Source organism: Cyprinodon tularosa, unplaced genomic scaffold (assembly GCF_016077235.1).
Source record: "Cyprinodon tularosa strain WSP-4 unplaced genomic scaffold, ASM1607723v1 ctg57, whole genome shotgun sequence".
Taxonomy (NCBI): Eukaryota; Metazoa; Chordata; class Actinopteri; order Cyprinodontiformes; family Cyprinodontidae; genus Cyprinodon; species Cyprinodon tularosa.
The window spans coordinates 2,061,326-2,088,425 of NW_024039307.1; the positions used below are offsets into that span (position 1 = coordinate 2,061,326).

Here is a 27,100-nt window from a genome sequence, read left to right on the forward strand (position 1 = left end):
TTTATACTGGATTTATGGGGTGTTGTACTTAATATGGGGCCCACCCAGAAAATGTTCCCTACGGGCCTATTGTTGTTTCATTACGCAATTGCCCTCCGGCTTCCACACCTTCTCCAGCATCGTGTGTCGCTGCTAAATGATGCCACCAATTTTGCTTCAACCCAGGGGGCTACCTCCCTCACAGCATTGTTATCATCATCCTCTTCCCCCCTGAGCCAGGAGAAGTGAGTGCTTCAGGAGCTGGAGGCAGTAGTAGCAGCTCAACAATAACTGCTGCTTACCTTATCAAGGCTGCACTTTAAAAAATGAAATTGTCTAGAGCTGTTCTCAACTAAATTTATCTTTGTTTACACTTGTGTATAGGAAATGACAAAATAAATATAAGTCCAAGTATAATTAGGGTATGTTTATTTCCAAAAAAAGAGAGAAAATTCTACCATCCCCCTTTTTATTTATTTATTTTTATTATTTTTTACAACTAGACCACTGCATATATGTGTGTAAGTCAGTGTTAATTTCATATGTCATTGATTTTCTTAGTTCACATTTGAGAGTCACTTCATGCTGTTGTGTCTTGATAACTGAAAGGTAAAGAATCACGTTTTAAAAAAGCACGAGCAGCTTATGACCACAAACCAGAAGTGAAAGAGTTAATGAACCTGGAAGTGAGCTGCAGCCGAAGCCCCCTCCTTCCTGCTTCTATCTGCCACGGCCCATCCCTCTACAGGAAAGTTCCTCCGGATCCCCAAAGAAAACGCTCTGTTTACAATCAAACTCCTTATTAAATTTATATAGCTTGCCGATTGGTTGTTTGTGAAAGAAAGAAGAGGAAGGCTGAGAAAAAATGCGAAGGTGAGTGTCTCCGCAGCACGCGCGCGCATCGAAGAAGTCGCTACACGCGTTATCAGATTGTATGAAAAAAAAGAAAACAAAGAACAAAGGCAATGACCGCGTTTTTGATACTTAAAAGACATTTTAAAGTTTGACCAACACACTTATCTTATTGAGCCCTTAATTACGAACCCGTTGTGTTATTAATTAAAGCGGTATTGTAGGTCAACTGTTGTTGGTTTGGTAACAATTTAAGACAAAATCCCTCATTTAAATAAAAAAATAAAGCGTTTAAAGCAGGTAGAAGACTTTAAGCTTCTTTTCTGTATAACGTCTTCCAATATTTTATCTTGTTAACAAATTAATGTATACATGGAATCTGTCTAGCTGTAAAAAAAAAAAAAAAAAAAGGAAAAAAGCCTGTTAATATCTTACTGTGCTGTCTTGGTAAAGTTTAACTGTAAATGTTCCAGTTCTTTCCAATAAACTTCTCCATCCTCACATAAATGCCTTTGTACCTCTGGATTATGCAACCCCACTGTAATCAGGCTGGTTGTTGTGTGCTTTTTCATATTGTATTATCCCAGCTGTTGGTTGTTGGGTCATGCCTTGCATTCTTTAGTCTTGGGCTATCCCCTAGTTTTCAGCCACAATAACCCTCCTCAGTCCCAGCAGGCCCAGGCCTGTCTGTAGGCTACGGTAGACAAAAAGTTCAACTTAATTCATTTATTAAAACATAACTCTAAAATGCATGCAGGTTCTTTTTTTTTGTGTGCCCAAATTTACTTTATGTACTAAAGTAGAGGAGGATGGTGAAACAGAAAGATGAGGTGTGTGGCAAAATTATTTTGTATCCAAGCACAACCTTTCACCTTTAATTCTTTATGTTTTAATCACACATGTTAGTGTATTTGATTCAGATTTTAGTGTTAAACCAACATAGGCTACATTCTCACTGCAGGCCTTGATGCTCAATTCTGATTTTTTTGTGATATCTGAATTTTTTGCGTCGCCGTTCACATTTCAGAATATATGAAACTTGTATGTGATCTCCTGTGTGAACTACATTCATACAGCTTAAGTGTCCTGCATGTGCAGTACAGGACGCAATGATTTCACAAGCCAGCGTGTTTCATGTTTACGGAAATAAACATCTAGCGACCTTTCCATACCTTTATAACCTCAATCTTTTCAAGATGGTTAAAAAATACTGCTCTCTGCATCATCTTGTTTTTTGTTTTTCTTGCCGCTTCTGTGTAGCAAGAAGCAGAATAGTGACCTATGTCGGTTACTAATGGCGTTCAGGTCAGATAAATGCGACCTGATCGTTCACACACAGGTCCCATTTGAAAATATCAGATTCGTATCGGATTCAGGACCACATAGCCAAGTGGCCTGGGTCGCATGGAAAAAATCGGATCTGTGTTATTCAGACTGTCATGAAACGATCAGATCCAGGTCGCATATGGGCCAAAAGATAACATTAGGATCACTTCAGGCTGCAGTGTGAACTTAGCCTTATACCCTATTTACACTACCCTTGAAAAACCGTGCGAGACCGGTCCGAGCTCAGTAACTGAGATAACTTATCGTGTGTAAATGGAAAGCAAACTGAACTGAGCCAAGCTAGACACAACCAAACCGAGCTAACTGCAGACCAGTTCCAGAGGTGGTCTCGGCTTGGTTTTTCCCTGGCTCGGTTCTCTGATAACAAAAGCAGATGAGCAGAACGCGTCATCTCCGTCTGGCTACACATCCCAATTCACACTCCATTCCAGTAGTTGGCGGTAATGCCCCTCCGGAAATTGCTTGCCAACCGACACAAAACAGAAGAAGAAGAACAACTATAAACAACAATCGAAATCTTCTCAACGCAACATCTTAAATAATGGCATTTTAAATAATAACACCGAAGTACAGTAATAATCAAGCATAACTTTCTGAATGTGACGGGCGCCGTCATTTTGATTTGCTTGATTCCCTCCTTCTTCGTCTTCTTCTTCTTGTGTTTTATGGCAGTTGGTAAACAACTTTTGGTGCATTACCGCCACCAACTGCTTGAGTTCCTCCTTCAATACTAGCAGTAATATCGCAGATCATCACTAGGAGGCGAGGAGTCGAGGGACAGAGATAGCGTGATGTGTAAACGGTCGTCAGAACCAAGCTCGGCCTGGTTAACTGATCCGAGCATGGATCGGTCTCGGCATGGATCGGTTTTTCTTAAATGGGAAGCTTAAAAGAAAGACTGCCTGATTCAACAATTTATTTTGATTGCTAAAATCCAAAAAGGGTGACGGGATATGTGTTAAAACCTTTTTAATTTAATATTCCTGAATGAAATCCAGTGCAATCGATTTTCTAGGGAATGTTAACTTTAGCACAATCGTGGAGGAAAGGGATACATTTAGGAAGCAGATTAAAGTGGCAACACTTCTGTAAAGCTACCAAGACGTGGCAGCAAGACAAGCAATATTCAGGGAAGCAATTGCATGCATATGCAAAATATTATCTGTGAAGGGAGGTACTGTATTACAGCAATACCAACACCACAACATTTCTACTACATTGATGACAGTATTACGCAGCTGTGATGCGTTGTTGATGACAAAATGGTTTGATTTTTTTTTTTCAGTAAATGACAAATATGCAAAGGTGAATGAAATCATGTCACCCTATTCAAATTTTTGATTCATAAAACATAAAAACTTTACTTTTAATATTCAAACTTGATAATTATACACTATTAATGTTTGGATTCATAAAGCACATTACATTTGTTGGTTTTAATGTAAGTTAATGTGCAAAAAAGTTGAAGAGTTTTGAATACTTTCATAAAAATGTGTAATGATAAAAAAAAAAGTCGAAGTTCTGATCATTTTTTTCTGAAAGTCATTATGATTGTAATACATTAAATGCAATGAGGAACTACAAGGGGAAATTTCTCTGTGATGTCAGTGAACCATGCGTCAAAACAAGTTGGTGTCTGTCTGATAGTGTGTGTCACTATTTGGTGTCCAGCCCTACGCTGTAAGTGCCTTGCTTGCTCTTCAGTGTCCTGCCTACAGACACGTGTACCCATTTATCAAACCTTAACCCTAAAGAAGAGTAACTGTAATATTATTATCCACACAGACTACTAAACACATTTCTCTTCCTGTTCTTTTTGCCCAACCCTGTGACTCACTTTATATTATTGTGACAGAAAGGGATCTCTGCTGTAACTAATATGAAGGATATGAAATTAAACATTAAAATGTTTCATTAAACTACAGGTAGGAGAAACTCTATAATAATTAAAGTATACATGTCCATCATATCATGCAACCTAAGATTAAAGATTGAACTGGTGTCTGACCCCCCGCCCAAGTACAAACGAACGATCTGTGCTGGCCTTCTACATGCCTCAAAGTTATGTTCTGACAATAGAAATGGGTGTAACTTTGTGATCATTGACATTTTTCATAGTATGTAGCCAGGTACACACACCTGACATGCTTACTGCATTTCAGAGAACCCTTTTACCTTGGAAAACTGTTTATAAATACTTCCAGTAATGCAGCATCATAAACTCACAATAAACACATAACAGTTCACAGATTAAGAGACTGATAAGAGGTCATTAAACCTGTGGAGTACAGGATTACGTAATATTTCTTGAGGCGCTAGATTTACAGCTGCCGCTACCCCTTTTTTTATTGCCTTTTGTAGCTCTAGCTGTGCCACAGGTGACTTTAAAAGGTGAGGCTGCTGTGAACACACCTATGACTCGGGGAAAAGGGTGGATTTAATTTACTACAGTGAATTTTATGTCCCTTCGTTTCTCTGAAAATGTGGGCTTGTGCTCTAAGACCCTTTAAAACAGCAGAGGCATTTGACTTGTGACTGTAAATTTCGAGTGCTGCTTAGAGACCCAAGAAGGAATCATTGTTCTCCTCACTGTAAGGCAGACGGAGCATAAATTTGTTTCTGTTTGTTATGTTAGTTTTAGTTTTTAGTTTTTTTCTGCTAATATGACTTTCTCTCCACAGTTTTTGACCTCACTGCAGCTGATCTTATTGAAGTTTGGAAATTAAAAAACGATGCGTTCCACTGCAGAGGGACCACCATGCCCGCCTGGGGTAGTAGAGACAAGCAGCAGCAACAACAACAATAACAACAACAACAACCAGATGAGTAGCAGAGAAAACAATGGAAATTCAGGCTCCCAGTATGCTCTATGTGCATTGGGGGTTGGACTCATTGCCCTTGGAGTAGTGATGATTGTCTGGAGCATAGTGCCTGCTAACACAACTTTTAATAGCAGCAGCAGTGGTAATTCAGGGGGGAATGGTGGCATGGAGAGCAAAAGACATAAAGCGTCCTCTGTGGCCTTTGTGCTGGCCGGCTCCGGGGTAGCTATGCTGCTGCTGTCTCTGTGTCTTGCAATGAGGAACAAACAACAAGAGAGACTGAGACACCAGGAGGTCCTAAACCGGAGAGAAGCAGAGAGGGAGCAGGAGACAGAAACGTGAGTTCAGTCATGAATATACCTGATTTGTTTTTAGGTCAACAAATATAATAATAATAATAATTACTGTATAGATTAGGCATTCTGTCTCATTGAGTCTGTTTGGGATAGAAATATTCTCTGAATGATTTTGTTTTTTTTTTAAACGTCTTTGATGTTTGAAAAAAAAATGTATTTAGTAGCTAACATGCTAAAGCTTCTGGTAAAGTAAAGAAAAATCTACTTTTAGAATGTTTTTACTGCTTTGATTAGTTTAGCATAAGAATGTTAACTTAATTTTTTTTTTTATTTATGTTCGATTTCCATGGACTAAAAAGCGTTTAAAACACATTGATGATGATAACAGAGCAAAAGAAATCAAACTTCTCAAATTTGTGTGTAGTGGGAGGGTTGAGCTTTGTGTCTTACTCTTATATCTAATGTAGATTTGCTCTGTTTTGCTTTGAGATCCTTTTAAAATGAAAGTCTGCCTCACCAAAGTAGGAAAAAAAGGCATTTTAGACCCCTACCAGCCAAGGTGGGGTAGTCTTTTTATAAATTACTAGACAGAGGAAGAGCTTTAAATAACAGCTTTAAGTCATTTTATAATTGTATATTAGAAATGATAGTTTATGTTAATGATAGAACTTTTTCATGCTTAATGGTAAAAAAGAATAAAATAAATCATACATTTGTTTTGCTTTTTTTGCTTTTTCACAAACTTTTAAGGTCACCTTGCAGCTACCACTTTCACAACTATTGAAAAAAATCTGTTTTAATAGTAACTGACAGCATATTCGAAATATTCAGCAGTGGTATTGTGTGATTTCTTTTATTTATATGTCGAAAGCCTAGTTACGGTAGCTCTAGAGGTGTCAAAAGTATGGATGTTTGTTACTCAAGTAGAAATATAAATTCTACTGTTTAAAAACACTATTGTAGAAGTTAGAGTATCAACTTAAGCTTTTTATTCAAGTCAAAGTATAAAAGTACCATTTGTAAAACTATATAGAGTATAGAAGTGAAAGCAATGCAGGAAATACATGATCACCTTCTCAATTTTATCTTTAATAAAAATCGTCAAGATCCGCTCTTTACTGTATTGAACCTGTTTTTTTTTTATTTTGTTTCCAAGTTTTGATAATTGAAATTTATTGATCTTACTTTGGAGAAATTTACCTCTGTATTTAACCCACCCCCTTGGGGGATGGGCTGCCATCGTGGAGCGCCCAGGGAGCAATGTGGGGTTAAGGGTCTTGCTCAGAGACTCAAAGTGGCAGTCTGTGGCAGTGAGGCTCGAACTCCGAACCTCAGGGTTCCAAGCACTATGCCCTAACCACTAGGCTGCCACTCCCCACATTTTCAGAAAAAAGATTGAACTTTCCTGGTTTGATCAGGGATCAAAAACTTGGCTGTCGAAGGCCTATAATAACTACATAAGCAGACAAAAAAAAAAAAAAATCATGTACACTTCATGAAATCTGAGGATTTATTTCTCCAGAATTAAAGACAGTAAAGGCAATTTTTATTATTTTTCTAGGTATATATATGTATAGAAATCTGACAATTTCACTGACCCAGCACTGAGTGATTTGCATGATATTGATTTAAGCGTTTCCATCTCTGCAGGGCTGAGGAGCAGGCCCAGCGCTATGCAGTACCCAGCTATGAGGAGGTAATATGCAGCGGGCAGTACCCTGTTCGCCAGAGCAACCTTCGTCCAAGTGTCTCCCAGCTGCCATCCTATGACGAGCTGGTCCAAAGTGACAGCATCCAATACGAGAACGAGGGCGCCGAGGTCAACACTACCATACCACAGCCTGCCCTAGCCTGTATAGCTCCCTGTGCCACGGTTTCCACATCAAGTCACAGATCAGGAAGAAACAACCGTAATTTCCTCCCCATCAAAATACGAAGGATTAAGTCAGAAAAACTACCCATGAAAAACACTGGTAGCTCCCAACCTACCGATGGAATCAGTATTGAACCTCTTACCCCTCCACCACAGTATGAAGACAAGGTGCCTCCACTTTAAGATTTATAGCTTAAAACTTGTGACTGAATTTCCTGGTAGCTTCCAGTGTTTGTGGATCTGGATGTGCTTTGCTCGGCTTAAAATTGAATGTGGCTTCTTGCTTTTGGGTGAAGCATATTATTTGCTGAAGTTTGTCATCATGGCTCATGATGGTAAATTACCCCACAGAGAAGCCTGTCGTTTATGGGCCTTACTGGATCATACCATGCAGATACAAAGTTATGTCAAGCTGTGTTGTTTTAAACTCTAAATCGTTCTATGTTATGAAGTCGCACTCCTCTCCGTGTTGATTTAAGAGGTGAATTGATGGTAGGTAATAGTGCAGTTAATGAGACATTAGAGAGGGCTATCTTTGAGGAGTTAATCGATAAGTGCCATTTAAATACTTGTGATTATTGAGTCTAACTTTTTTATATCTGTGGTATTTCATTAATGAAAATGGTTGAATTTTAAAAGAATGTAATCATTCTGCTCATGCTGAAGGCTAGCAGTCTCGTGGAGCTGTTATGTCGTAGCAAAACCAGCTTACATCTGCAGTCATGTGCAGATGATTGCATTTCACTGATAAGAATGCCCTGTCGTATGAGATTTAAAGGTTGTCACAGCTGCCTGCAAACTGTACTCCCTGATATTGTTTTTTTTTTTTTTTTTTTTACAATCTGAGATTCGTTATTTGTAGGCTTTTTGTACATCTTTACCAAGGGTGCCTAGCAATAGGAGGGACATCTCACTGAATTCATATGTTTACATGTTTGATGAATAAATAAAGCAGTTTAAAATAGAAATACCACTGTTAAAATTTGTGGTGCAAACTATGTTTTATATGTATGTAAAGTGGCTCGTTTAAAAAAAAATCTAAGTTAATCAGATGCCATTCACATGCGAAACATAGCTGTACTCACAGCTTGTGCAGCAGCCTTGGTAATAGTGGTACAGTTGTGATTGGTAACCAGTTAAAAGAAACTGCCTTTAACAAAGAGGACATGGCTTTCCAGGAACCATGCATGAAATTAGACAGGTGCTGCTGATTTAAGAAAATGCTAATATCTGACTTGAATGCATCAATGAACACCCTCGAGCTGTAAACACCAAAGGCTTTTCTAACTCTTAGAACTTTTAAAACATCACGTGACTTCAATATTGATCCTTTAAGGATGGTGTTGCTGCTCGTTCACAGTGAGGGATGCATAGGAAAAAAGATGATTGCAGGAACTTGGTGAATAGTTTTAAGGCAGTGTTCCATGGTGACTTCTGAAAGGTGGCAGTGTAGTCTCTCCTTCTCAGGGCCTATTTTTTTTTTTTTCCCTTACTCTGGCTGACCAACAGAAAGACTCTTTGAGTGAGCAGCTGCACCACAAAAACAGCAGCTCCTCACTGGCTTGCTGATCATCATTCCTTCAACCACAGCTTGACTTGCAGTGCTGTTTTCACTCAGACGGTATGCAGGGGAAAAGAAAAACAAGGACAATAAAAATAGATGGTTCCAGACTTTTATTTTTCCTTTTTTAGGGAAGGGAATAGTGTTACAGCATTAAAGGAGCCTCTCAGCACATTCATCTTTCTTTATAAGTTTAAGTATAACCAACCCATGCCCAACTAAGTGACTCATCTGTCATTTAAGTCAATGTTACTCATTTTGTGAAGTTGCACATTTAAGCTTTTTCTCTTTTTGTTTTTTTGCAAAGAAAAAAAGCCCTTTAAACTAGTGTTTCAATTATTTAAACTTGTCACAGACTGCATCAGTTCGGTTTTGTAGACACATTACCAATGTACCGTTTGTTTGAAAACTTTTCCAGCAATAACTGTACATGGATTGTTTTACATTGAAGTATATGGATGTAGAAGTCACTTTTTTTTCTACGAGGAGTTTGTTGTCCTTTTTATTTCATGTTGCCTTTTTGGGACTACAATTTATATATTTTATATGTGCTGTGAAAATATGTAGATTTTTTTATTTGTATTATAAAAGTATATATTTTTTGTAGAAGTGTGAAATGTCATTTACTTTATGAATATTTATGATAAATAAAAAGTGTTTTTTTATGATTTCTGGGAATTACTGGCTGTAGTAATTGATGTTGACAAGACTAAACTCTTAAGATAAACTGTGGAAAACACTACTATAGACTTTATACAAGACTTTATTCAAAAATGTGAAGAAACTTGAAATTCTAGGACATTAACAGCATTTGGGGAATGGTGTCCCTCTTTAAATGCAAAATTTGCACCATAGATTTAAGAGTAGTTGATTCCCAAAGGTGCAAAGGAACACGTAGGAAAGCTAAAAGACATAATTATATTACAGAAACATAACAAATGACATCACCATAAAATTTTTATAGATGGATTTATCCTTTCTTGTCTTCTTGACATTGTGCTGCTATTTTAGCTGGTGCTTATAATCAGTTGGAATACTGCAGGCCATATCAGTTGTATTTTCTCTGTTGTGACTTATAATCCAAAGTAAAGTGCAGAAATTAACTGCTTCTCACTTTGTTCATTTAACCTTTGAATGATCTGAATAATGTACTGACTGCAGAATGTTGCAACCCACATCAGAGCTAAAACTTACAACACTTCCAAAAGACTATCTGGGTTTTGGCAAAATTCAGAGCCACAAGAGTCTAGGTGAGATAGTTAATCAGGCTATGCATTTTCCTTTTTTCTGTTGTCCCTTTTCTGAAAATGTAAACATTATATGAAGCTTTTAGGTATACAGTACTTAAATTCCAATGCAAACCTTTGCTACAGCAAGCTGTAATGTTTCAGTAGCGAGGACAGACCATCAGTCGAGCTTCAAGAAGGTGACATGTCCAACTAAAAGCAGGGGGAACTGCTAAAGAATGTGAGCTCCAAGATTACTGACTGTGACGAAGAGCTATGAATGTTTTAGGCTAAATTGAATCAACTATTTTTTCTTTAGGTAAACCCCGTTAGGTTTAGAGTATTTCTGTCAATAGATTTGAGTTGGACAGACATTATATATCCAATGTTAAAGCAAATTTTTTAAAATATATAGTTACTTGCTGTTTTTGATACAGCAAGATCTAACATGCATGCAAAGCTGTTTCATTATAACAAATAATTGTTCTTGAGGAATGTCAGCATGAAGACTTAGTCAACAGTGCCTTGTTAGAGTATTTAAATGTTTGGAGCTTTAACATTTCTCACTACTCAACCATAAACTTATGTTTTCTTTTAGGGTTTTCTGTGACAGATTAACGTCATAGGTTTACATTTGTGAAAAAAAAAAAAAAAAAAAAACATACGCTTATGGATGCATAATTCAAGGTAATGTTATGTTATACTACTACAGGAAATTATTTTTGCAAAGATATCATTTGATTATGTTTCATCCTATTGTGAAGGTAAGGCAGCATGCGTCCGACTTTTGGGTCAGCTAATAGTGAAGCATTGTCTTGTAGTTCTTTGAGCCACTCACATGAAAGACAAACCCAGCTGTGGACGTGCAAGGCCCCATATAGGAGGACTACATCCAGATCGAAAATATGACGGCATGATTATAGTATTAGAGAAAGCTGCAGAGGAAGACAGCTCCATCAGATCTTTATGTCACTCTTGTAAAAAGCCAAATAATACCTTTCGGTTTAGGAGAATAAAATGAACAAAAGCCAGTAAATGCTTCAGTATAGTTCAGCAATAAAACAGCGTTCAGGTCAACTGATCAATCACTCTCCTATGTAAACAAAAATCATCAAGCAAAGTTTGGTTACTTCCGACAAGGCAGGATGTGTTTTTCCTCATGAGTAATATCCTGAGATGTGACTTAATGAACCATCTTCAATAGGTTCTCCAAGCTGAGCAGCTCCACTCAGTAAATGTTGACTTTGTCTATAAATATGTCCTAAAGGGAAATTGTCCTTCTGTCCATTAGAACATGTTTTAGTGATGTTTGTTTGTCAGATTTATAATTCTCCAGATATTGGGACACTATTATTAATTATATTCACTACATAAATCAAGCACCTATTTTTATTTAAGAGAGTCATCTTATTATTACCTTCATGTAGCATTTGAACTATAAATGCCCTGTTTTCATTAGTGGAAAGTGGAAAATCCAAACCAATGGCTCAAAAAAACCCTTTGAATGATAGTTTATCCTTATACTGTAATGCATTTTACTTAGTGAATTAAGTTACTGAAATTAATTAAATATTCACAAATTTCTAATTTACTGAACATGATTTTTCATAGTTTTTTATGGTTTGAAAACAAGAAAAGGTTTACAGATTTTTCTGCTATTATATGCAGGAAATCACAACTAGATTGATAAGCAAATGTTAACATTAACTTAAATCACTGTAAACATTTTACTGCACCTTATTTTATATAATGAAAAATAATTACATATTACTGGGAAATAATTTATTAAAAAATTAAAAGTACAAGCAAATGGGAAAAGCTTTTGAACACACTTCATCTTATTGGCTACAGAATAAACTTCCCAGATCATCCAATGAATTAGGCTAAAGTGGAAGCTGTTATAAAGAACTTATTCTTTTCCCAACTGCACGTTTGTTTCTAGGAGGAAGCAGGATCAGAAAGGTTAGAATCAATAAATAAAAGTCACTGGAGACCAGAATTAAGTTTCACCCACTGTATTAAGCAGAGTAGATAGATCAGGTTCCAGGTGGAGCTGAAGAGCTGCCTTTGAAAGGGAAGTCTGGGAGTCTCTGCTGAGACTGCTGCCCCCCAAACCCAGTCTCAGATAAACAGAAGACCAGTACAAGCAATAAACATTCTTAAAAAGCTTAAAACCAAAGGGCTAATAATAATCTGATAACATTAAACTTTCAATAAAGTTAAAATCCTCAGAAAGCATCATAAAACATCACAAACAAGAAGGATAAAGATCTTCTGACTTTTAGTTTTCAGTTTTGAGGTTCCAGAATACATATCTTGGGTCAATGTTACTTGAACCTTTGGTACAAAATGTAAACTTATAAACTGACCTACAGAAAGTTGTCACATGTCGTTTTTTGAAGGCCCTGACTGTAACTGGCATGCCTGTAGTGCCCTCTGCTGTTTGGCTAAAGCACTACCTCAGATATACCAAAATAATATGAAAGACTGCATTAATTCACATGACAAGGTGCAAAAATATCAGTTATTTTAAAGACCAAAGGTCTTAGATCCCAACACTAAATCAGAAAGAACATCAACCTATTTCCAGGTTGTAAATCTCTGATAGACCCAGTGAGGTTTTTGGAAATTCAAATGTAGGAAATAGCATGGAATTTCCATAAACAGCCAATTCACACTTAAGGTGTGTATCCTTTATTTTATTGTGAATTAAACGACAAACGCATGTCAGAGACGAAGGAAATGTCAAATGGTTGGTGATAATATTTTTCTATTATGTTTATAATCTATGAGGACAAGAGGTGTTTCAGCGATTGAGCAGTCAGTTTAGTTATATGAAAAATAATTAGTTATAGTGCACCCATATACTGGATTCCTTCATTGAATGTGTTCTTTTTTTTTCTAATCTGTTGCTTTTTATCTTAAAAGCAATGGTCAATCTTGAAAGATAAAAAAAACAATAACAAGAGAGATCATGATTGTATACAACTATTTAGGAAATCTATAATCGAGTATCCTCTTTAAGGTGGCATTATCTATAGAAAGCTTTTGAGGAAATGTTAGATCATGTAAACGTGTAACATGAAGTACTTGAATTTCTTCTGTGCTTTTTTGTGTGTTAGGTGTTTTTCACGCTTATCTTAGATTTTGGTTTATAATTTATCCTTGCTACCTCTACATTATTTTTGTTTTGTTTCTGTCATGTTTGATTTCATATGTTGGATTATCCCAGTGTCTGTTCCAGTTGATTATAAGTTGTCCACTTTTCCTGCCAATTTGCAGAAAATGAGTTAAATATTGTCCACCTGTGTTATACGGTAAGGTTTCTGATTTGCTAAGCATATATATTCTTTAGTTCTGTTTACCTTTGGCTGAAACATTATTTGTGCCCATGCTATGCTTTGTTTTACTGTTCACACTTCACTAGATATTACAGTGTTTGTGAAAGTTTTACTTTTACTCATTTCCTTAAATCTTATTTATACTCATCATTCTGCTCCTCCTCATTTGTCCAACTCCTTGTAGCACAGGGAGACGGTTGAATTCAAATATATACCACCCTTTTCAGACTATAAAAAAAAAAGAAAGAAGAAATCTCCTTCCCATAATAACCAATTATCAGTATTTTTGAATTTGAATTTAAATGTGTAAAGTTTCAATTGGTGTAAATAAATTCACAAAGTTAGCATATACTGTCCAGCTGTTTTACTTAAAGTAAGTATGAGTAATACCACAAGGGCACTTATGCGCTTAGTTTTGTTAAGTTAGAAAATGATCAGTACAACAGTCATGGTTTGCAATCTTACCATAATTTAATGTATTTATTATTCTTACCTTTCATCCAGAATCAATTTAGTCCCCGAGATGTTACCTACTTTATATGGTTATAATTGGTTCTTATTTATATGTGTTTACTCAAGAAATCCTTAGTAACAAACAGAATTTTAATTGAATGACTTTATACCACTTTGGCAACAAACATCTTTCCTAATTGTTAAAAGTCGTACAAGCTGGTTCCAATGTTTTTCTCATTTTCTATAAGACTCACACACTGAGTGAATAAAAATGAACATGATGCAAAATATCAAGTATAAGAAAAGATTTTATTTCATTTAGACTCTAAATTTAACAATGACAACCTTTAGTCCTTTAATGTGCTCTATTAGTAGGCCACCATTTTCTGTAAAAGAAATCACAAAAACATATTAGGCTTTTATAAAATGTATCACATTAATATTTTGAATACTACAAATATCGGTGTAATAGCTGTTTTCAAAGCTCACATTGTTGATCCAGTCCAGGTAAGAGCTGACTTGAGTAAAGACAGTTGGCTTCTTGCGGTAGTTGCAGCTCAGCCCAGAGCCAAAGCTAACAATACCATGAACCTCCCAGGCTCCATCAGAGCCCACACAGTTCAGAGGGCCACCAGAGTCTCCCTAAATAGTCCCATAAAAACAAATAGTCAAAAAAGCACAATCTAAGAGTTTAAATGTGACACACCTATGTGCATATCTGAAAAGTTTCATGGATTTTAAACCTCTGCACGTTTCAGCACATTTTAGAGAGTAACATATTTACAGTGTTTTAAGGTAATATGTAAAAATGTCACTCTGAAATTCTGATATTGACACATATTGATATAGGTCAGGTATTTAGGTATAAGTCCTGCTTAAAAGCTTAGTAGATAAATGATCAAAAGGATTCAAAGTTCTGAGAATAATTTTTTCATGAAAAAAAAAACAAAAAACTTATCCATTAATACCAACAGGAAGAGTGAGTGTTTATGGATTGACAATAAATATTACAGAATATTATTGTTTCAAACTCACATTACATCCTGAGACAATTCCGTCTCCACCAGCGCAGACCATGTTCTCCGTCACCTGAGAGCCCCACCAGTCGGACTGGCTGCAGGTAGCGTGGTCCACAACAGGCAGCAGAGCCTGCTGCAGGATGTCAGCAATGGGACCTCCAGCTGTGCACAAAAAAGATGCAAATTCTCTTTAGCTAAATACTGCTGGTAAACCACTAAATAGCCATCACCATTAATCTATCTTATTGTAACTTGGCTAATTAACAAATACATTAAATCGGTGAATAAACAAAGCACATGACCTGTATACAAAATTGTATACAATAACAATCAACCCTTCATGAATGAAGGTTTTAGAGCTCCTTTTTCAGTTTTTACATCAGTTACTCAAGTTTTATCAGCTGGCTCCATTAAAAATGATAAGAACAAACAAAAAAAAGAGATAGATTTCAAAACCACAGACAAATTTGAAATGAAATAGAAATATGAAATATAAATTATACTATATATATATATATATATATATATATATATATATATATATATATATATATATATATATATATATATATATATATATATATATATATATATATATATATATATCAAAACAAGGATGCACAGATCATATTTTTCCTGGCTGGTTTTATTTTTGAAATTGTGCTTGAGATCTGAATGCCAAATCCGATATTCTGTAAAGAAAAAAAAAAATGCTGTTGGTTGTTTAATAGATAAGAGTTTTAAAATTTAACAGAAAATATAGTACTTCTTTTTGCATTTTGGTATTGCTGGGGAAAAAAATGCAGAAAAAAGTAGCAAAGTAAATTCGATAAAGATAAAGATCGGGTAAGTAGGCAGAAAAAAACAACATAACAGCTGACATAGTTAAACCAAGGAGTATTGTTACCATGGACTTTGACTAATTGAAGCTCCACAGGTAAATTAACAAATTTGAAAGAGTTGTTAAAGACGGAGACATGGTGGCCCTTGGCTAAAAATAACACTAATAACAAAACACACAAGAAAATAATAAACCATATGATGCAACAATGGAACGAAAATTGTTAAACTAAACAACAAAGTTAGACATTCACAACATTATCTAAGTTTATCTTTTTAATCATATGATCCAAATTATGTTTAACTTAAAAAATGTGCATCAAAATATGTACTTTGGATGAATACATTCATTAACAGAAGTCATTTTTACATGGAATGAATAGGTGAGAGGATATATTCAACATTGAGCCTTTAAAAGTTTTTAGCTCTTCATATTATGTTTACCTGCCACGGCCAGCTGTGAGGCCTCACATCCTCTCCATTAACCACTCGGCTCACCACCGGCCGGAAGGTTGGATCGCCACACCCGTAGGCTAAAAGCAAAGAAATAAGTTAAAATAGCTAACTGAAACAGACTTATTTAATTTAGATATGTGGTGCAACGAATAGAGAAGTTAACATGACGAATAGAGGATAGAAAAATTTGTTGTTTTTTCTTTTCTTACCACCAGCTACAAGCAAAGCAAGCACCACAAACTTCATTGTGTCAGTGTCTTCAGAGTTTGCAGCAAACTTCTGACATATTTATATCTTTCACCAACTTTCTTATGTAAACTGCAACTCTGGATCTTTTTCCTGGAAACATACCATGAGAAATTCAATGAATGAGGCGGAGCAATAAGTGGACATGCAGGCTAGCAGATGTAGATTTGGACTCCAAGGTTATGGTGTTTTGAGGAAGCAGTTTATATTTGTTCCTCTAACTTTTCCAGTATTTTACTGATTTGGACTTAATGTTGGTGTGACACACTGCCTTCATATGTCACTTAACTACTAAAAAGACTACATGTGTGCAAATAATCGTTATCAGTATAAATCCAAATATTCTGTGAAGGCGGTGAAGAGGTGTGTGAAAAAAACACTCTCATGCAGACCAAGGAAAACAGCATACAGGCTAGGAATACAGTTTCCAAGAAGTTCAAAGCAGGGTCCATTCTCACAGTTATTTGACTATATACCGGTACGTATATCTATGTATGTAAAACACTCATATTTCCAATTAAAAATGGAAATAAATTGTCATTTGTGCAACTCAACTCAGAGTGACTGCGCACTCTATTATTATGTATGCTACAAATAGGCCTTTATTAAAAAAAAAAAAAAAAAAAAAAACACGATTAATACCCACACTTTTTAGAGTCAAATGATCTTCCATCAATTGGTTTTCAACAAGTCATTTGGCAGTCACAGTTAAATGGGAACAGCTGTCCCAGTCGGAAGAGACCAAAAGCGAACTTTTGCCTGACATATAAAACACTACATGCAGTAGAAAATGAATCCTTAGCAATCCATCACTGCAGTGACACACGGTGGTACAGTGGCAGCCCTAGCCATACAATAGTTTTATTCTATTTCATGTTAGAAGACAGATTAAGCTTACAGTAAGTTTGAAAAAGAAAATAGTAAATGATACCAAAGACTTGAAAATGGGTCCACATTTTTAATTCCAAAACAATGACCCCAAATCTCCAGCTAGAACTACAATAAAATGCTTGTGGTCATCAGTCTCTGCAACGCCTCCCTCAAGTGATTCAGATATATATATATAGATATATATATATATATCTATATATATATATAGATATATATATATATAAAACTGTATTCGGAGCAAATGTAATTTCCCTCTGGGATTATTAAAGTATTTCTGATAAAAAAAAAAAAAAAAAGCAGAATCCTGTTTTGGAAAAGCCTACCAAAGTCCGGGGGTAAATAACTAACTTACTGTTCATAAACATCATCCTCAATCGATCTGACTGAATATTTTTTGTAAGAAAATCAGGACATAATCTTCAGTCTGCAGTTATGAAGAGCTTGTAGAGTCAAAGACTGAAGGACTTGCAGCTGTAACTCCAGTAAAATACTTTTTCTCTGTTCATTGACTCATAGAGGACGTATCTTATCATAGTGGAAGTATACAAGCACATTGAACACTTTTAACATTTATATTTGTAGAATATTATTAAGATTGTAACTCTGTTTTCTTTCATTTTGCAACTTCAGACATTTTTGTCTAGAGGAATTTACTCTTGATCAATAATACAAAATCCCAGTCCCACATTTTAACATTCTTGTTAAAGTTTTTAACTGCAAATGAATTAAAATGCTTTGTTGTTGGTAATGTAAGGCAAGTTTTCTCTTTTAACTTGGTGCACTTCTTGACATGCAGATCAGATTATATTAGACATTAAAGATTTCTTTTTAACTAAAGATGAAATTATAGTAAAACACACTTTATTTACCCCATATAACCAAATGAGAAGTCTTTATTTAATAAAAAACAACAATACATCAATGAAAAAAAAACTTAGATTTAGTACAATTTCTCAATAAAAGTGTTTTCTAAGCTGTTAAAAAAAAAAAGCTGAGCACACCAGAAGACATCTGTGTGCTTCTCACAAAGATACAGTGGACATGGGAGAGATACGATGCATTTATTTTTACCTTATCTTCAAGGCTAGATTTGCTTTTCCAGTCAAATTTTCCTGGCTTAAGCTTAGAAAACTGTTCACAATTTGTTTGATGTGCCTACAATGATAAGCTATATAAAGAGCTGCAAGTCACCATAAAACTCACTGACTGTCACAATGATGTTTGTGATCTTGGCCTTGTTTGTTGCTGGTGGTAAGCTAACTACGAAATTCACTGACTACAAAAATGTGAAGCTGAATGTCCTAAGCATGAGGCTGTAATCCAAATGTATGTTGGTGATCTATAATTTGCAAGAATAACAATGTTTTCTACTGTTCTGTTGTCTTGTAGCCTACGGTTGTGGCGTGCCCACCTACCCCCCTGTCCTCTCAAGGGTGGTTGGTGGAGTAAATGTCCGTCAGAACAGTTGGCCCTGGCAGGTATTTAAATTAAAATAAGATTATATAACTTGGATTGTTTCCTCAAATTATGAAATGTATGTGTGAATTTTTTTATGCTCTTCTTAGGTGTCTCTGCAGTACAAGAGTGGTAGTTATTGGTACCACACTTGCGGTGGTACCCTGATCTCCAGTGAATGGGTTCTTACTGCTGCTCACTGCATCGGGTAAATTAATGGCTGTCAAGACAGCAGTTAACTTGTATCGATTTAAACTATGCAGACAAATTTTCTTGGCTGTTTGATTCTCTGTCATTACTATCACTGTTTCTCCTTGAGATGGCTCAATAATTTGTAATTAAAATCTGTGCTTTTATTTTTATTATATGAAATCAAAGAAGGTTGTAATGCTTTATATGCCTTTGTTTTATCAGTTCCTTACTTATGTAATTGTTTTATATTAGTAAAGATTTTTATTGAGTACATTTTCTCATGTTTCTTTGTTTTTCTTGTGGCAAAACAGAAGCCGCACCTACAGAGTCTACCTGGGAAAACATGACCTCACCGCCAATGAGGCTGGGTCAGTTGCCATCAGCCCCACAAAGATCATCGTTCATCCTAACTGGGACTCTTACAATATCCGGTAGGTAATAGCTTTTTCACAAAGTATTCTCAACATGTGAGGTTTAAAGAAGCTGTCACTGTTCGATGACTGTCGATTTCTCAGTACTGCATTATAACTGATTGTTTAATCTCTATTCCACTGTCTAGTAACGATATTGCCCTGATCAAGCTTTCAAGTCCCGCAACACTCTCATCCAGCATCACCCCTGCCTGTCTCCCCACCTCTGGTGAAATTCTGCCTGATAAGGCTCCCTGCTACGTAACTGGATGGGGACGTCTCTGGAGTAAGTCCTGCGGAAACAATAAGACGGCAGATAATCAGCCTTAACGTCATGTTCCATGCTTCATGTAACATTTTAAGCAGCAGTGTCTTTCATTATTCTTCTGAAGAGCAGTTTAACAGAAGTTATCAGGAATCTTAATGTGACCTTTAGGTTCAAATGAATAATTCATTATTAAAGTTAATCTCTAAATATGCAAGTAATATTACTTTTAATTATATTACATAAAAAAATTTATGGAGTTCAGACTGTATTCTGAAAAATATTGTTTTTGATAAAGCTGGAGGCCCCATTGCTGACATCATGCAGCAGGCCCTCCTCCCTGTGGTCAGCTACTCCACTTGCAGCAGGTCTGATTGGTGGGGCACTTTGGTCACCAATAACATGATTTGTGCTGGAGGGGATGGTGAGGTGGCTAGCTGCAATGTGAGTCAAACTATCTAAATTTGATCAACTTAATATTTGCCTCACTTGTGCCTGTTAACTATTTTAGTGATTTACATTTGTCCTTCCCATCCTACAGGGAGACTCTGGTGGCCCCCTGAACTGCAGGAACTCTGATGGTTCTTGGGATGTTCATGGAATTGTGAGCTTTGGCTCAAGCTTGGGCTGCAACTATCCCAAGAAGCCCTCCGTGTTCACCAGAGTCAGTGCCTACAGCAGCTGGATGGACAGTGTGAGTGGAAAAATCTTGCGTGTATGCATATGGTGCTGCATGGTAGAGGAAACTATTTGGATGCATTAGAAATCTAAAAGATTTCTTTAAATATCTGATATTTGACAAGATGATCTGTTATAGTACTGATTTAAATAATGCTTTTATATTTTACAGGTTATGACATCCAACTAAAACGACTGGAGAACTTGATGACAGATGATTTTGTTGCTTGAGAAATAAATAAATGATTAAAGAAATATCTATCTTTTTGCTTAGTGTATTACATATGCATGCAAGAATGACCAGTGTAAGTGAGAAAAATCTTACCATCAACTTACCAGTGTTGCTAAGTTGATAAATTATTTTTGAGTAGAATCATTTGTAATTAATACAATTTTTATTTATCATTTAAATCTATGATAAATAAAAAATCTGACTACATCATGACAGCCTTGAAATGGGCATGGGCTCATCGGGTATATGACATGTATGCCCAACGGCCACCCCAGTCCTAGCTGGTGTAAAAAATATCCCAAGGAGGTTAGAGGGTAGGCAGACAGACAGCAGATATTCTTCTTACTGTGTGACTTAGAGTTCTTTAAATCTCCAGAACCAGAATGAGAAGACTGAGGACAGGTATGCACTTGAGATTAAAACACTAAAGGAAAGAACTTGGTTAGCAAAGTGTACATTTTACTTATACTCTTGCCCATATTTACCAGCTGTCCTTTATCTCTCATGTAGCAATAAGTATCATAACAACTTTCAAACCCACATATGTAAGGTTGGGTGGAGGTTTAAAGGACCAAATGTAGAGACTGAAGCTGAAGTGGTTTCTTGTAGATTTAATATAGTTTCCAACAGAAGCAAAAGTCCAAAAACAAAATACTGAAATCCAGAAAAACTTACATGAAGGGTAAATAAATTATGATGAGGAACCAGCAAACAGTGACTGAACAAGAGGTGTAAATATGGGAGAGTAATCAGCAGACTGGGAGCAGGTGTGGACAGAGGAGTCTAGAAGGGAGCTCGGGGAAAGGCGCTGACACAAGAGGGCAACAGAGGGCAAACAAGAAACACAGAATAACTCAAATACAATCAAAAAATACCTAGAATAACACAAAGGGAAATAAAACCAATGAAAACTCAAAGAGAATTTTTAAACAGAACCAAAACCATGACAACATACAGCTTTATAGGCGCCTCTAATAACTGAAGTGAGATAGACTGCATTTATTATTGTTAATATCCTCTTTTCTCTGATTTGCTTGAATAATGAAACCTTACCTGGAATGTTCTCAATGGCTTCAGTTTAAAGTATGAATTCAAAAATATTTATTCTTGTCATGATTTAATTAAAGGTCTGACCCCAAAATGCAGAAGACCAAACAGAGAGACCAGGGTAAAGTTTAACAGGTTTATTTGAATATGGTGATGAATCCAGTGCTGCTCAGAACACTGTCAAACCGGAACTGGAAGGTGAGGGGAAGACACAGCGGTTAGTTCAGGCTCAGTGGGCTCTACTACCGTCCGGACCCTGCCGCATCCCGGGCAGAGAGGGGTCCATGACCAATCACCACATAATGCACCCTGAAGCCCGGCCCATCATTTGCATATAAAGCATAAAAAAATAATAATAATAATAATAAAATCCAACCATGCCACATCAAAGGATTAGATATAGACTCCACATTGAACCCCCCAAAAACCCACCCACCATTGGATCCCAGACAGCACAGTGAGAAAATAGAGGCACCAGAAGAATAAGTGTGAGCAGAACGGATGGCTTTTAACCTACTCAGTATTGGATTTAATGGCCAAGAAGACTCTAGGTAGAGGAACCTCACACTCTCTTCAATCAAAAAGCCTGTTTCAGAGCTAGTTATTCTCTAAAACTATAGCAAGTATAATTTTTAGTTTCTACCCTGCAGACTATAGTTACACATATAAATAAACACTGGTTTATATTATATATTATTTATTAATAACACACACTACAGAGTAATCCTAATATTATGACCTTGTCCTGATCTGTCATTGCTGACCCTAGGGCACACCACAGTAATCAAAACACCATGACCATTCTCCACATAAAGAACCCCAAAGCCCTGCCTGTCATTTGAATATGACAGCCCCTCTTATCCCCTAAAAAAACAATGTGGACCAAAAAGTATAAATAAATAAATAAATAATAAATAAAAGCCATTCACGCAACATCTTAGGGTAAGATATTGACTCCAGTTTAAACCCCAGACAGCACCAGAAGCAAAATGGAAGGCATCAGAAAACTAGAGGTGAGCAGACAAAAGCTCTTTGACCCATAAGCTAATATCATATCTACCTGTTTAATAATAAGTATCATGAGTATAAGATTAACTTGATGTACTTTCAAACCAAGCGCTTATATCAGATTTTAGTTTCACATAGCATGCCATTTATAATTTTAAAGTTTGCTAGAGGTCTGCAACCAGATTCTAAAATAAAAGCACTAGAGTGAGCTTTACATTACTCATCTTACTTGGTTGCAAGTGGATGCCCTGTAATCAGACACTAGCTTCGTAAATAAAACACTTGTTTTTAACAGAACAAACTTGTTTAGAGCTCTGTAACCAGACTAGAACCCAGTGTTTCCCTATTTAGATCACTTTTAGACCACTATAGCATGCTGTACATTGCATCACTCACTTATCTGATTTCAAGCTAGTGGCCTGTAATCAAACACTACCTCCACATAGAACTAAATACTTACTTTTATTCTATTCTATTAAATATTAAGGTAGGCTAACTTTATTGACAACATTTTCAGATTAGACATCATACCGGTATATATTTAGCTACTGGTGAAGATTCTCAGGCATCCAGGTCATAGACATTCAAAAAAAAGTAAAAAAAACAAACAAACAATGGATTAATAATTAATAAAAAAGACAATTAAAGCTTTGAACTCAACACTAATTCTGACATTTTGAATTGGAACAGTGTCCTGGATGATAAACGAAACGTCATCAAATTTGGAAACAGTCCAGTGGATTGTCTTTTTTTACTTTTCTGGAATATATATTTAGCTGAAACTTTATGAGTAGGTTACAACACTTCATAATGGAGGAAACTTTAAGATCCTAATTATTTTCAAAAGACCTCGAGCTTTCTGTTTAATATTATACATTTACGCAGCTGCCAAGGCCTGAAAATATTAGAGAAAAGCACCTACTGGGGGTTATGTCATGTAAATACATTTTATCCTCCCAATTTTATTTTAATCTAAATATAAACAATGCTAAAGGCTGTCCTGCATGTTTTACATGTGTGTCTTCTTTACCACTCCTGAATCAAATGATTGTATTTCCTCCTCAGCAACCTCCTGAGTGATCAGTAAACTCAGCCTCTCAGCCGTTCAGTTAATTTTACAAAGACAACTCAATAAAATCAAATACAGTCAGATTGGTAAAATGTTTTCTATCTAATGAGGCTCTGCTGATTGCATTCAGTCATCGACATTGTAGGGTTTACTTCTATAGCAACAGCTTACATTGTGTTGTTGACTCTACAGCAATCCCTAAAACCGAGCACAAATTCAGGGACAACAGAGGATTAAACCTCCAGTAGAACCAGTGTGAGAGGTGCTCTGCTAAGGCAGGCTGGGGGTTCAAGTAGGGGGAAACAGACATAGATAAAGAGCATAGAAATACTGATTTATGAATACTTTCTACATTAAAAATGGTAAAGCTAAACTAGCTCCATTAGTGGCTCTTTGGACTTAGAAACCTTTGCTCTAGAGAGCTTCTAATCAGCACTACAGCCTTGCCCCTCTGCCTATAGACTTTGTTATCCTCAATTCCATTGTTAGACCTTTAAGATTGAGCTGAAGAGCTGTTTTATTGGATTGGTTTGCTTCCTTGTGGTTAATCCTTTTTCAACAAGGATTTTTTTTTGTATTTTTGTGTTTTTATTTACTTTCAGTTAATTTGCCTCCATTGTGTGTTCCACACCTTTTTGTAAAATGTCATGTCCTCAGTGTCGGCTTAGATGTCTGTGCTAAAGGAAATTCTTAACATCTAAAACTTCAAAATCTAGCAGCAGGGTAAAGAAAAGCTGCGGTGCAAGTTGCTACCTTAGTTATCCCTAGACCTGCAAGACACCTTAACATCTAAAAAACTAAATCTAGCAGCAGGGTAAAGAAAAGCTGCGGTGCAAGTTGCTACCTTAGTTATCCCTAGACCTGCAAGACACCTTAACATCTAAAAAACTAAATCTAGCAACAGGGTAAAGAAAAGCCATGGTGCAAGTCGCTACCTAAGGCATCCATACACCTGCCAGATATAAAAACAATCAACAAATTATATCTAGGTGTGACTGTTTTCAGAAATCCAGTCTTTCCACTTCCAATCATCCTCAGATCTGCAATAAAATACACCCAGCTTGTCCTACAAGATGAACCAAATTAAGATGATGAAGGGTTTGGTTCTTCTGCTTAATCCTCAGCTTCTCTTCATTGTGGGAAGCCGTTGAAGCAGTTTAAGGAAGGTTCTTCTTAAACATCCCTCTCACGACAAGGCCTCTTCCCAGGGAGCTCATCTTCATCATCTTCCTCTCTTCTCCTCCTCCTGGAGACATATTCTTCTGCATGGACTCCTTTTGCTCCTCGTGGTTCCATGGGAGTCTGAAGTTGGGTGGAATCCTCTGGGTGAATGGAGGATGTGGTGGAAGGTTGTCATCATCTTCATCATCTTCTTCCTCAGAGCTTGTGGTGTCATACCTGGAGGAGTCACTAGACACCTCAAGAGACTCACCAGAAAAACATCAATATCAGCATCTACCTCCACAGAATACGGCATCTCCTCCTCCTCATGCTCGTCCACCACTATTTCTTCAACTTCGACCTCCTCCTCATTATCATCCTCATTGTCAATGGGGTACAGTTCTGTGATGATAATATAAAAAAAGATTTAAATTACCCTGATCCTCTGTCCAGAACCGGGGCTCCGGGTCAGGATCAACTGGAAGTGAGGCATCTGGAATTGTGAGGAAAAAAAATCATTAGACCAGGAGCATTAATTAAGGAACATAAAAAAAAAAAAAAAAAAAACTTTATTTAAGGTTTCTGGATGTGCCTGTGTGAGTTTTTCAGGTTTAAGTAGATTTAATAAATACGAAAATCAATCTGTAAGCTAAAACAACTCAATAAAAAAAAAAAAACAATAAACAGTGCTAGTGATTCGGTTAGTGTTAAAATAAAAAAATGCCATTGTTGTAAACTAGCACATAATTAAAATATTCATTAAATATACATTTTATATATGTATATGTTTATAAAACCATTCAATAGGACTTTGAATTTATTGTCAAAAAGTTATCAATACAAAAAAAATTGCTCTAAATGGTCCATTTATTTCTACCAAGTCCCTTGTAATTAAACTTTGCTCCCCCTAGGGGGCACACACACCCCTTTGGGAACTACTGACCTTCAGATTAGTTCAGATTAAAGGACATTTTAAGCTGTCAGTAAAAAACTTTTTTCATTAAACCCTGGAAAATGATGGAGTCCTCTATTAACAAACTGTATTATTACTGGTGACAGATGTTATTGAATTATTGACATTCACCTGAGGATCCAAACAAGGGCTGCAGAAAAATGTTTAAATAATATATTGATCTAAATTAATGTTTTAATTCTTCTTTCTCGCTGTAAAATAAACATGTCATCCTTCTTTCTAAACTATTAATTAAACATTCATTCTTTATGCCTTCCTCACACAGTTAGCAATGACAGCCCTTATAATAACCTCAGTCAACTTATAAACATGTTATAGCCAAAAAATCTAAAGGATCTGATTTTTAAAGCTACAGTGTGTAATTTTCAGCGACATCTAGCGGTCAGACTGCAGACTGCAGCAACATGAACATCTCCCCTCCACTGCTTCTCCCCCCCAACAGTACGGCGAGCGTTACGGGACAAAATGTCTTCCACGACGTCCGCATCACCTACCTTCTCAAGTGATGAGGTTTACATAGATAATTTTACAGTTAGTATTTTACAGATAGTAGGGTATAGATTTCATGTAGACTTAAGATAATAAATATACCCGTTATTTTTTCTACATCGTCGTGACGTTTTGGTGAGCTGCTTTGCATGGTGATATAAACAGACGAAGTAATTGTAGTCATTAGTTTAACTGCGAGATTGTGTTCGCTGGAAGAATATATATTCCCCGTTTACAGAGTCCAAGTCTTGTTTGTGGCACGGGGGTTACAAGGCGAGGAAGAGGGAGAGGAAGAGGGCAGAGAGGCCGGGGTGGGCGTGCAGTGGTGCCAGCGGGGTGACTAGAGCAGAGGAGGAAAGGCTTGAAGATCTCCAAAGGAGCCGGAGAGAAGTAACCGAGGTATATATCCGTAGCTCGCTAATATGCAGCTTCATATATCTGTCTCTCTCACACTAACACACGCCACTATCACTTGTGGTAATTTTATGAAGCTGTGGCCTTATCTAGGTAATGCTACCTGACATCTTGACAATAGTTTGGTTGAAACGGGATGTGGGGGTGGGGTATTACGTGTATAAAAAGACAATTGTGTTTGTAGGATTAATTACCTGTCTAACAGAAAACTGGCAACTTGAGCGTCACTTTGAAAACCTTTTTCCTCCATCAGTGACTTCCATCGTGTAAATGCCGTGCTAATGTTGATCCGTGTTTTTTGCCGTTTCTTGTCACGCTTGCGTTTAATCTCGTCGTGTTTCCGTTTCTTAGATGACGGGGGTTCGGTGTCCGCCGCTTTTCGTTGTGATACAGAGTAGGCATGATCCTCCATTCGTCTGATGTTTGGCCAAACAGTGCCAAACAGTTTGCAAAGTCACTCACGCCTGCCGCCTTGTTCACCTTTCTTGTTACTGAAGCGCCTTAT

General features: G+C 36.5%; 3 protein-coding genes across 4 annotated transcripts; 2 read left to right on the forward strand and 1 right to left on the reverse strand.

The window, feature by feature from the left end:
- Window positions 1-686: 686 nt before the first annotated feature.
- On the forward strand, window positions 687-9,398 carry tmem51a (transmembrane protein 51a). 2 transcript variants are annotated; one of them, XM_038305998.1, is made up of 3 exons: window positions 687-852; window positions 4,860-5,338; window positions 6,947-9,398. In XM_038305998.1, the coding sequence occupies exons 2-3, from the start codon at window positions 4,911-4,913 to the stop codon at window positions 7,350-7,352; spliced, it is 834 nt and encodes a 277-aa protein (XP_038161926.1). In that variant the 5' UTR covers window positions 687-852; window positions 4,860-4,910; the 3' UTR covers window positions 7,353-9,398. The 2 variants fall into 2 exon arrangements, with proteins under 2 accessions (XP_038161926.1, XP_038161927.1); XM_038305999.1 differs by lacking the exon at window positions 687-852 and adding an exon at window positions 4,387-4,769.
- Window positions 9,399-14,040: 4,642 nt separating this feature from the next.
- On the reverse strand, window positions 14,041-16,336 carry LOC119797048 (chymotrypsin-C-like). The gene is made up of 5 exons (XM_038305923.1): window positions 16,275-16,336; window positions 16,049-16,142; window positions 14,786-14,957; window positions 14,240-14,392; window positions 14,041-14,136 (listed from the first exon to the last, which is right to left on the reverse strand). Exons 1-5 carry the CDS (start codon window positions 16,309-16,311, stop codon window positions 14,119-14,121), a joined length of 474 nt encoding a protein of 157 aa, XP_038161851.1. The 5' UTR covers window positions 16,312-16,336; the 3' UTR covers window positions 14,041-14,118.
- Window positions 16,337-18,293: 1,957 nt separating this feature from the next.
- Window positions 18,294-20,457, forward strand: LOC119797039 (chymotrypsin-like elastase family member 2A). Its single transcript, XM_038305902.1, has 8 exons — window positions 18,294-18,453; window positions 18,592-18,680; window positions 18,768-18,865; window positions 19,161-19,280; window positions 19,409-19,545; window positions 19,823-19,968; window positions 20,066-20,218; window positions 20,375-20,457. Exons 1-8 carry the CDS (start codon window positions 18,417-18,419, stop codon window positions 20,390-20,392), a joined length of 798 nt encoding a protein of 265 aa, XP_038161830.1. The 5' UTR covers window positions 18,294-18,416; the 3' UTR covers window positions 20,393-20,457.
- Window positions 20,458-27,100: the final 6,643 nt, after the last annotated feature.

Excerpts from the sequence above, each read along its gene's own strand:
- tmem51a (XM_038305998.1), top strand. The coding sequence starts at position 4,911 with ATGCGTTCCACTGCAGAGGGACCACCATGCCCGCCTGGGGTAGTAGAG. Across the intron at positions 5,339-6,946 it reads AGGGAGCAGGAGACAGAAAC|GGCTGAGGAGCAGGCCCAGC; the intron begins GTGAGTTCAGTC and ends CCATCTCTGCAG.
- LOC119797048 (XM_038305923.1), bottom strand. The coding sequence starts at position 16,311 with ATGAAGTTTGTGGTGCTTGCTTTGCTTGTAGCTGGTG. Across the intron at positions 16,143-16,274 it reads TGCTTTGCTTGTAGCTGGTG|CCTACGGGTGTGGCGATCCA; the intron begins GTAAGAAAAGAA and ends CTTTGCTTTTAG. Across the intron at positions 14,393-14,785 it reads GAATTGTCTCAGGATGTAAT|GGAGACTCTGGTGGCCCTCT; the intron begins GTGAGTTTGAAA and ends GGGACTATTTAG.
- LOC119797039 (XM_038305902.1), top strand. The coding sequence starts at position 18,417 with ATGATGTTTGTGATCTTGGCCTTGTTTGTTGCTGGTG. Across the intron at positions 18,454-18,591 it reads GGCCTTGTTTGTTGCTGGTG|CCTACGGTTGTGGCGTGCCC; the intron begins GTAAGCTAACTA and ends GTTGTCTTGTAG. Across the intron at positions 18,866-19,160 it reads ACTGCTGCTCACTGCATCGG|AAGCCGCACCTACAGAGTCT; the intron begins GTAAATTAATGG and ends GTGGCAAAACAG.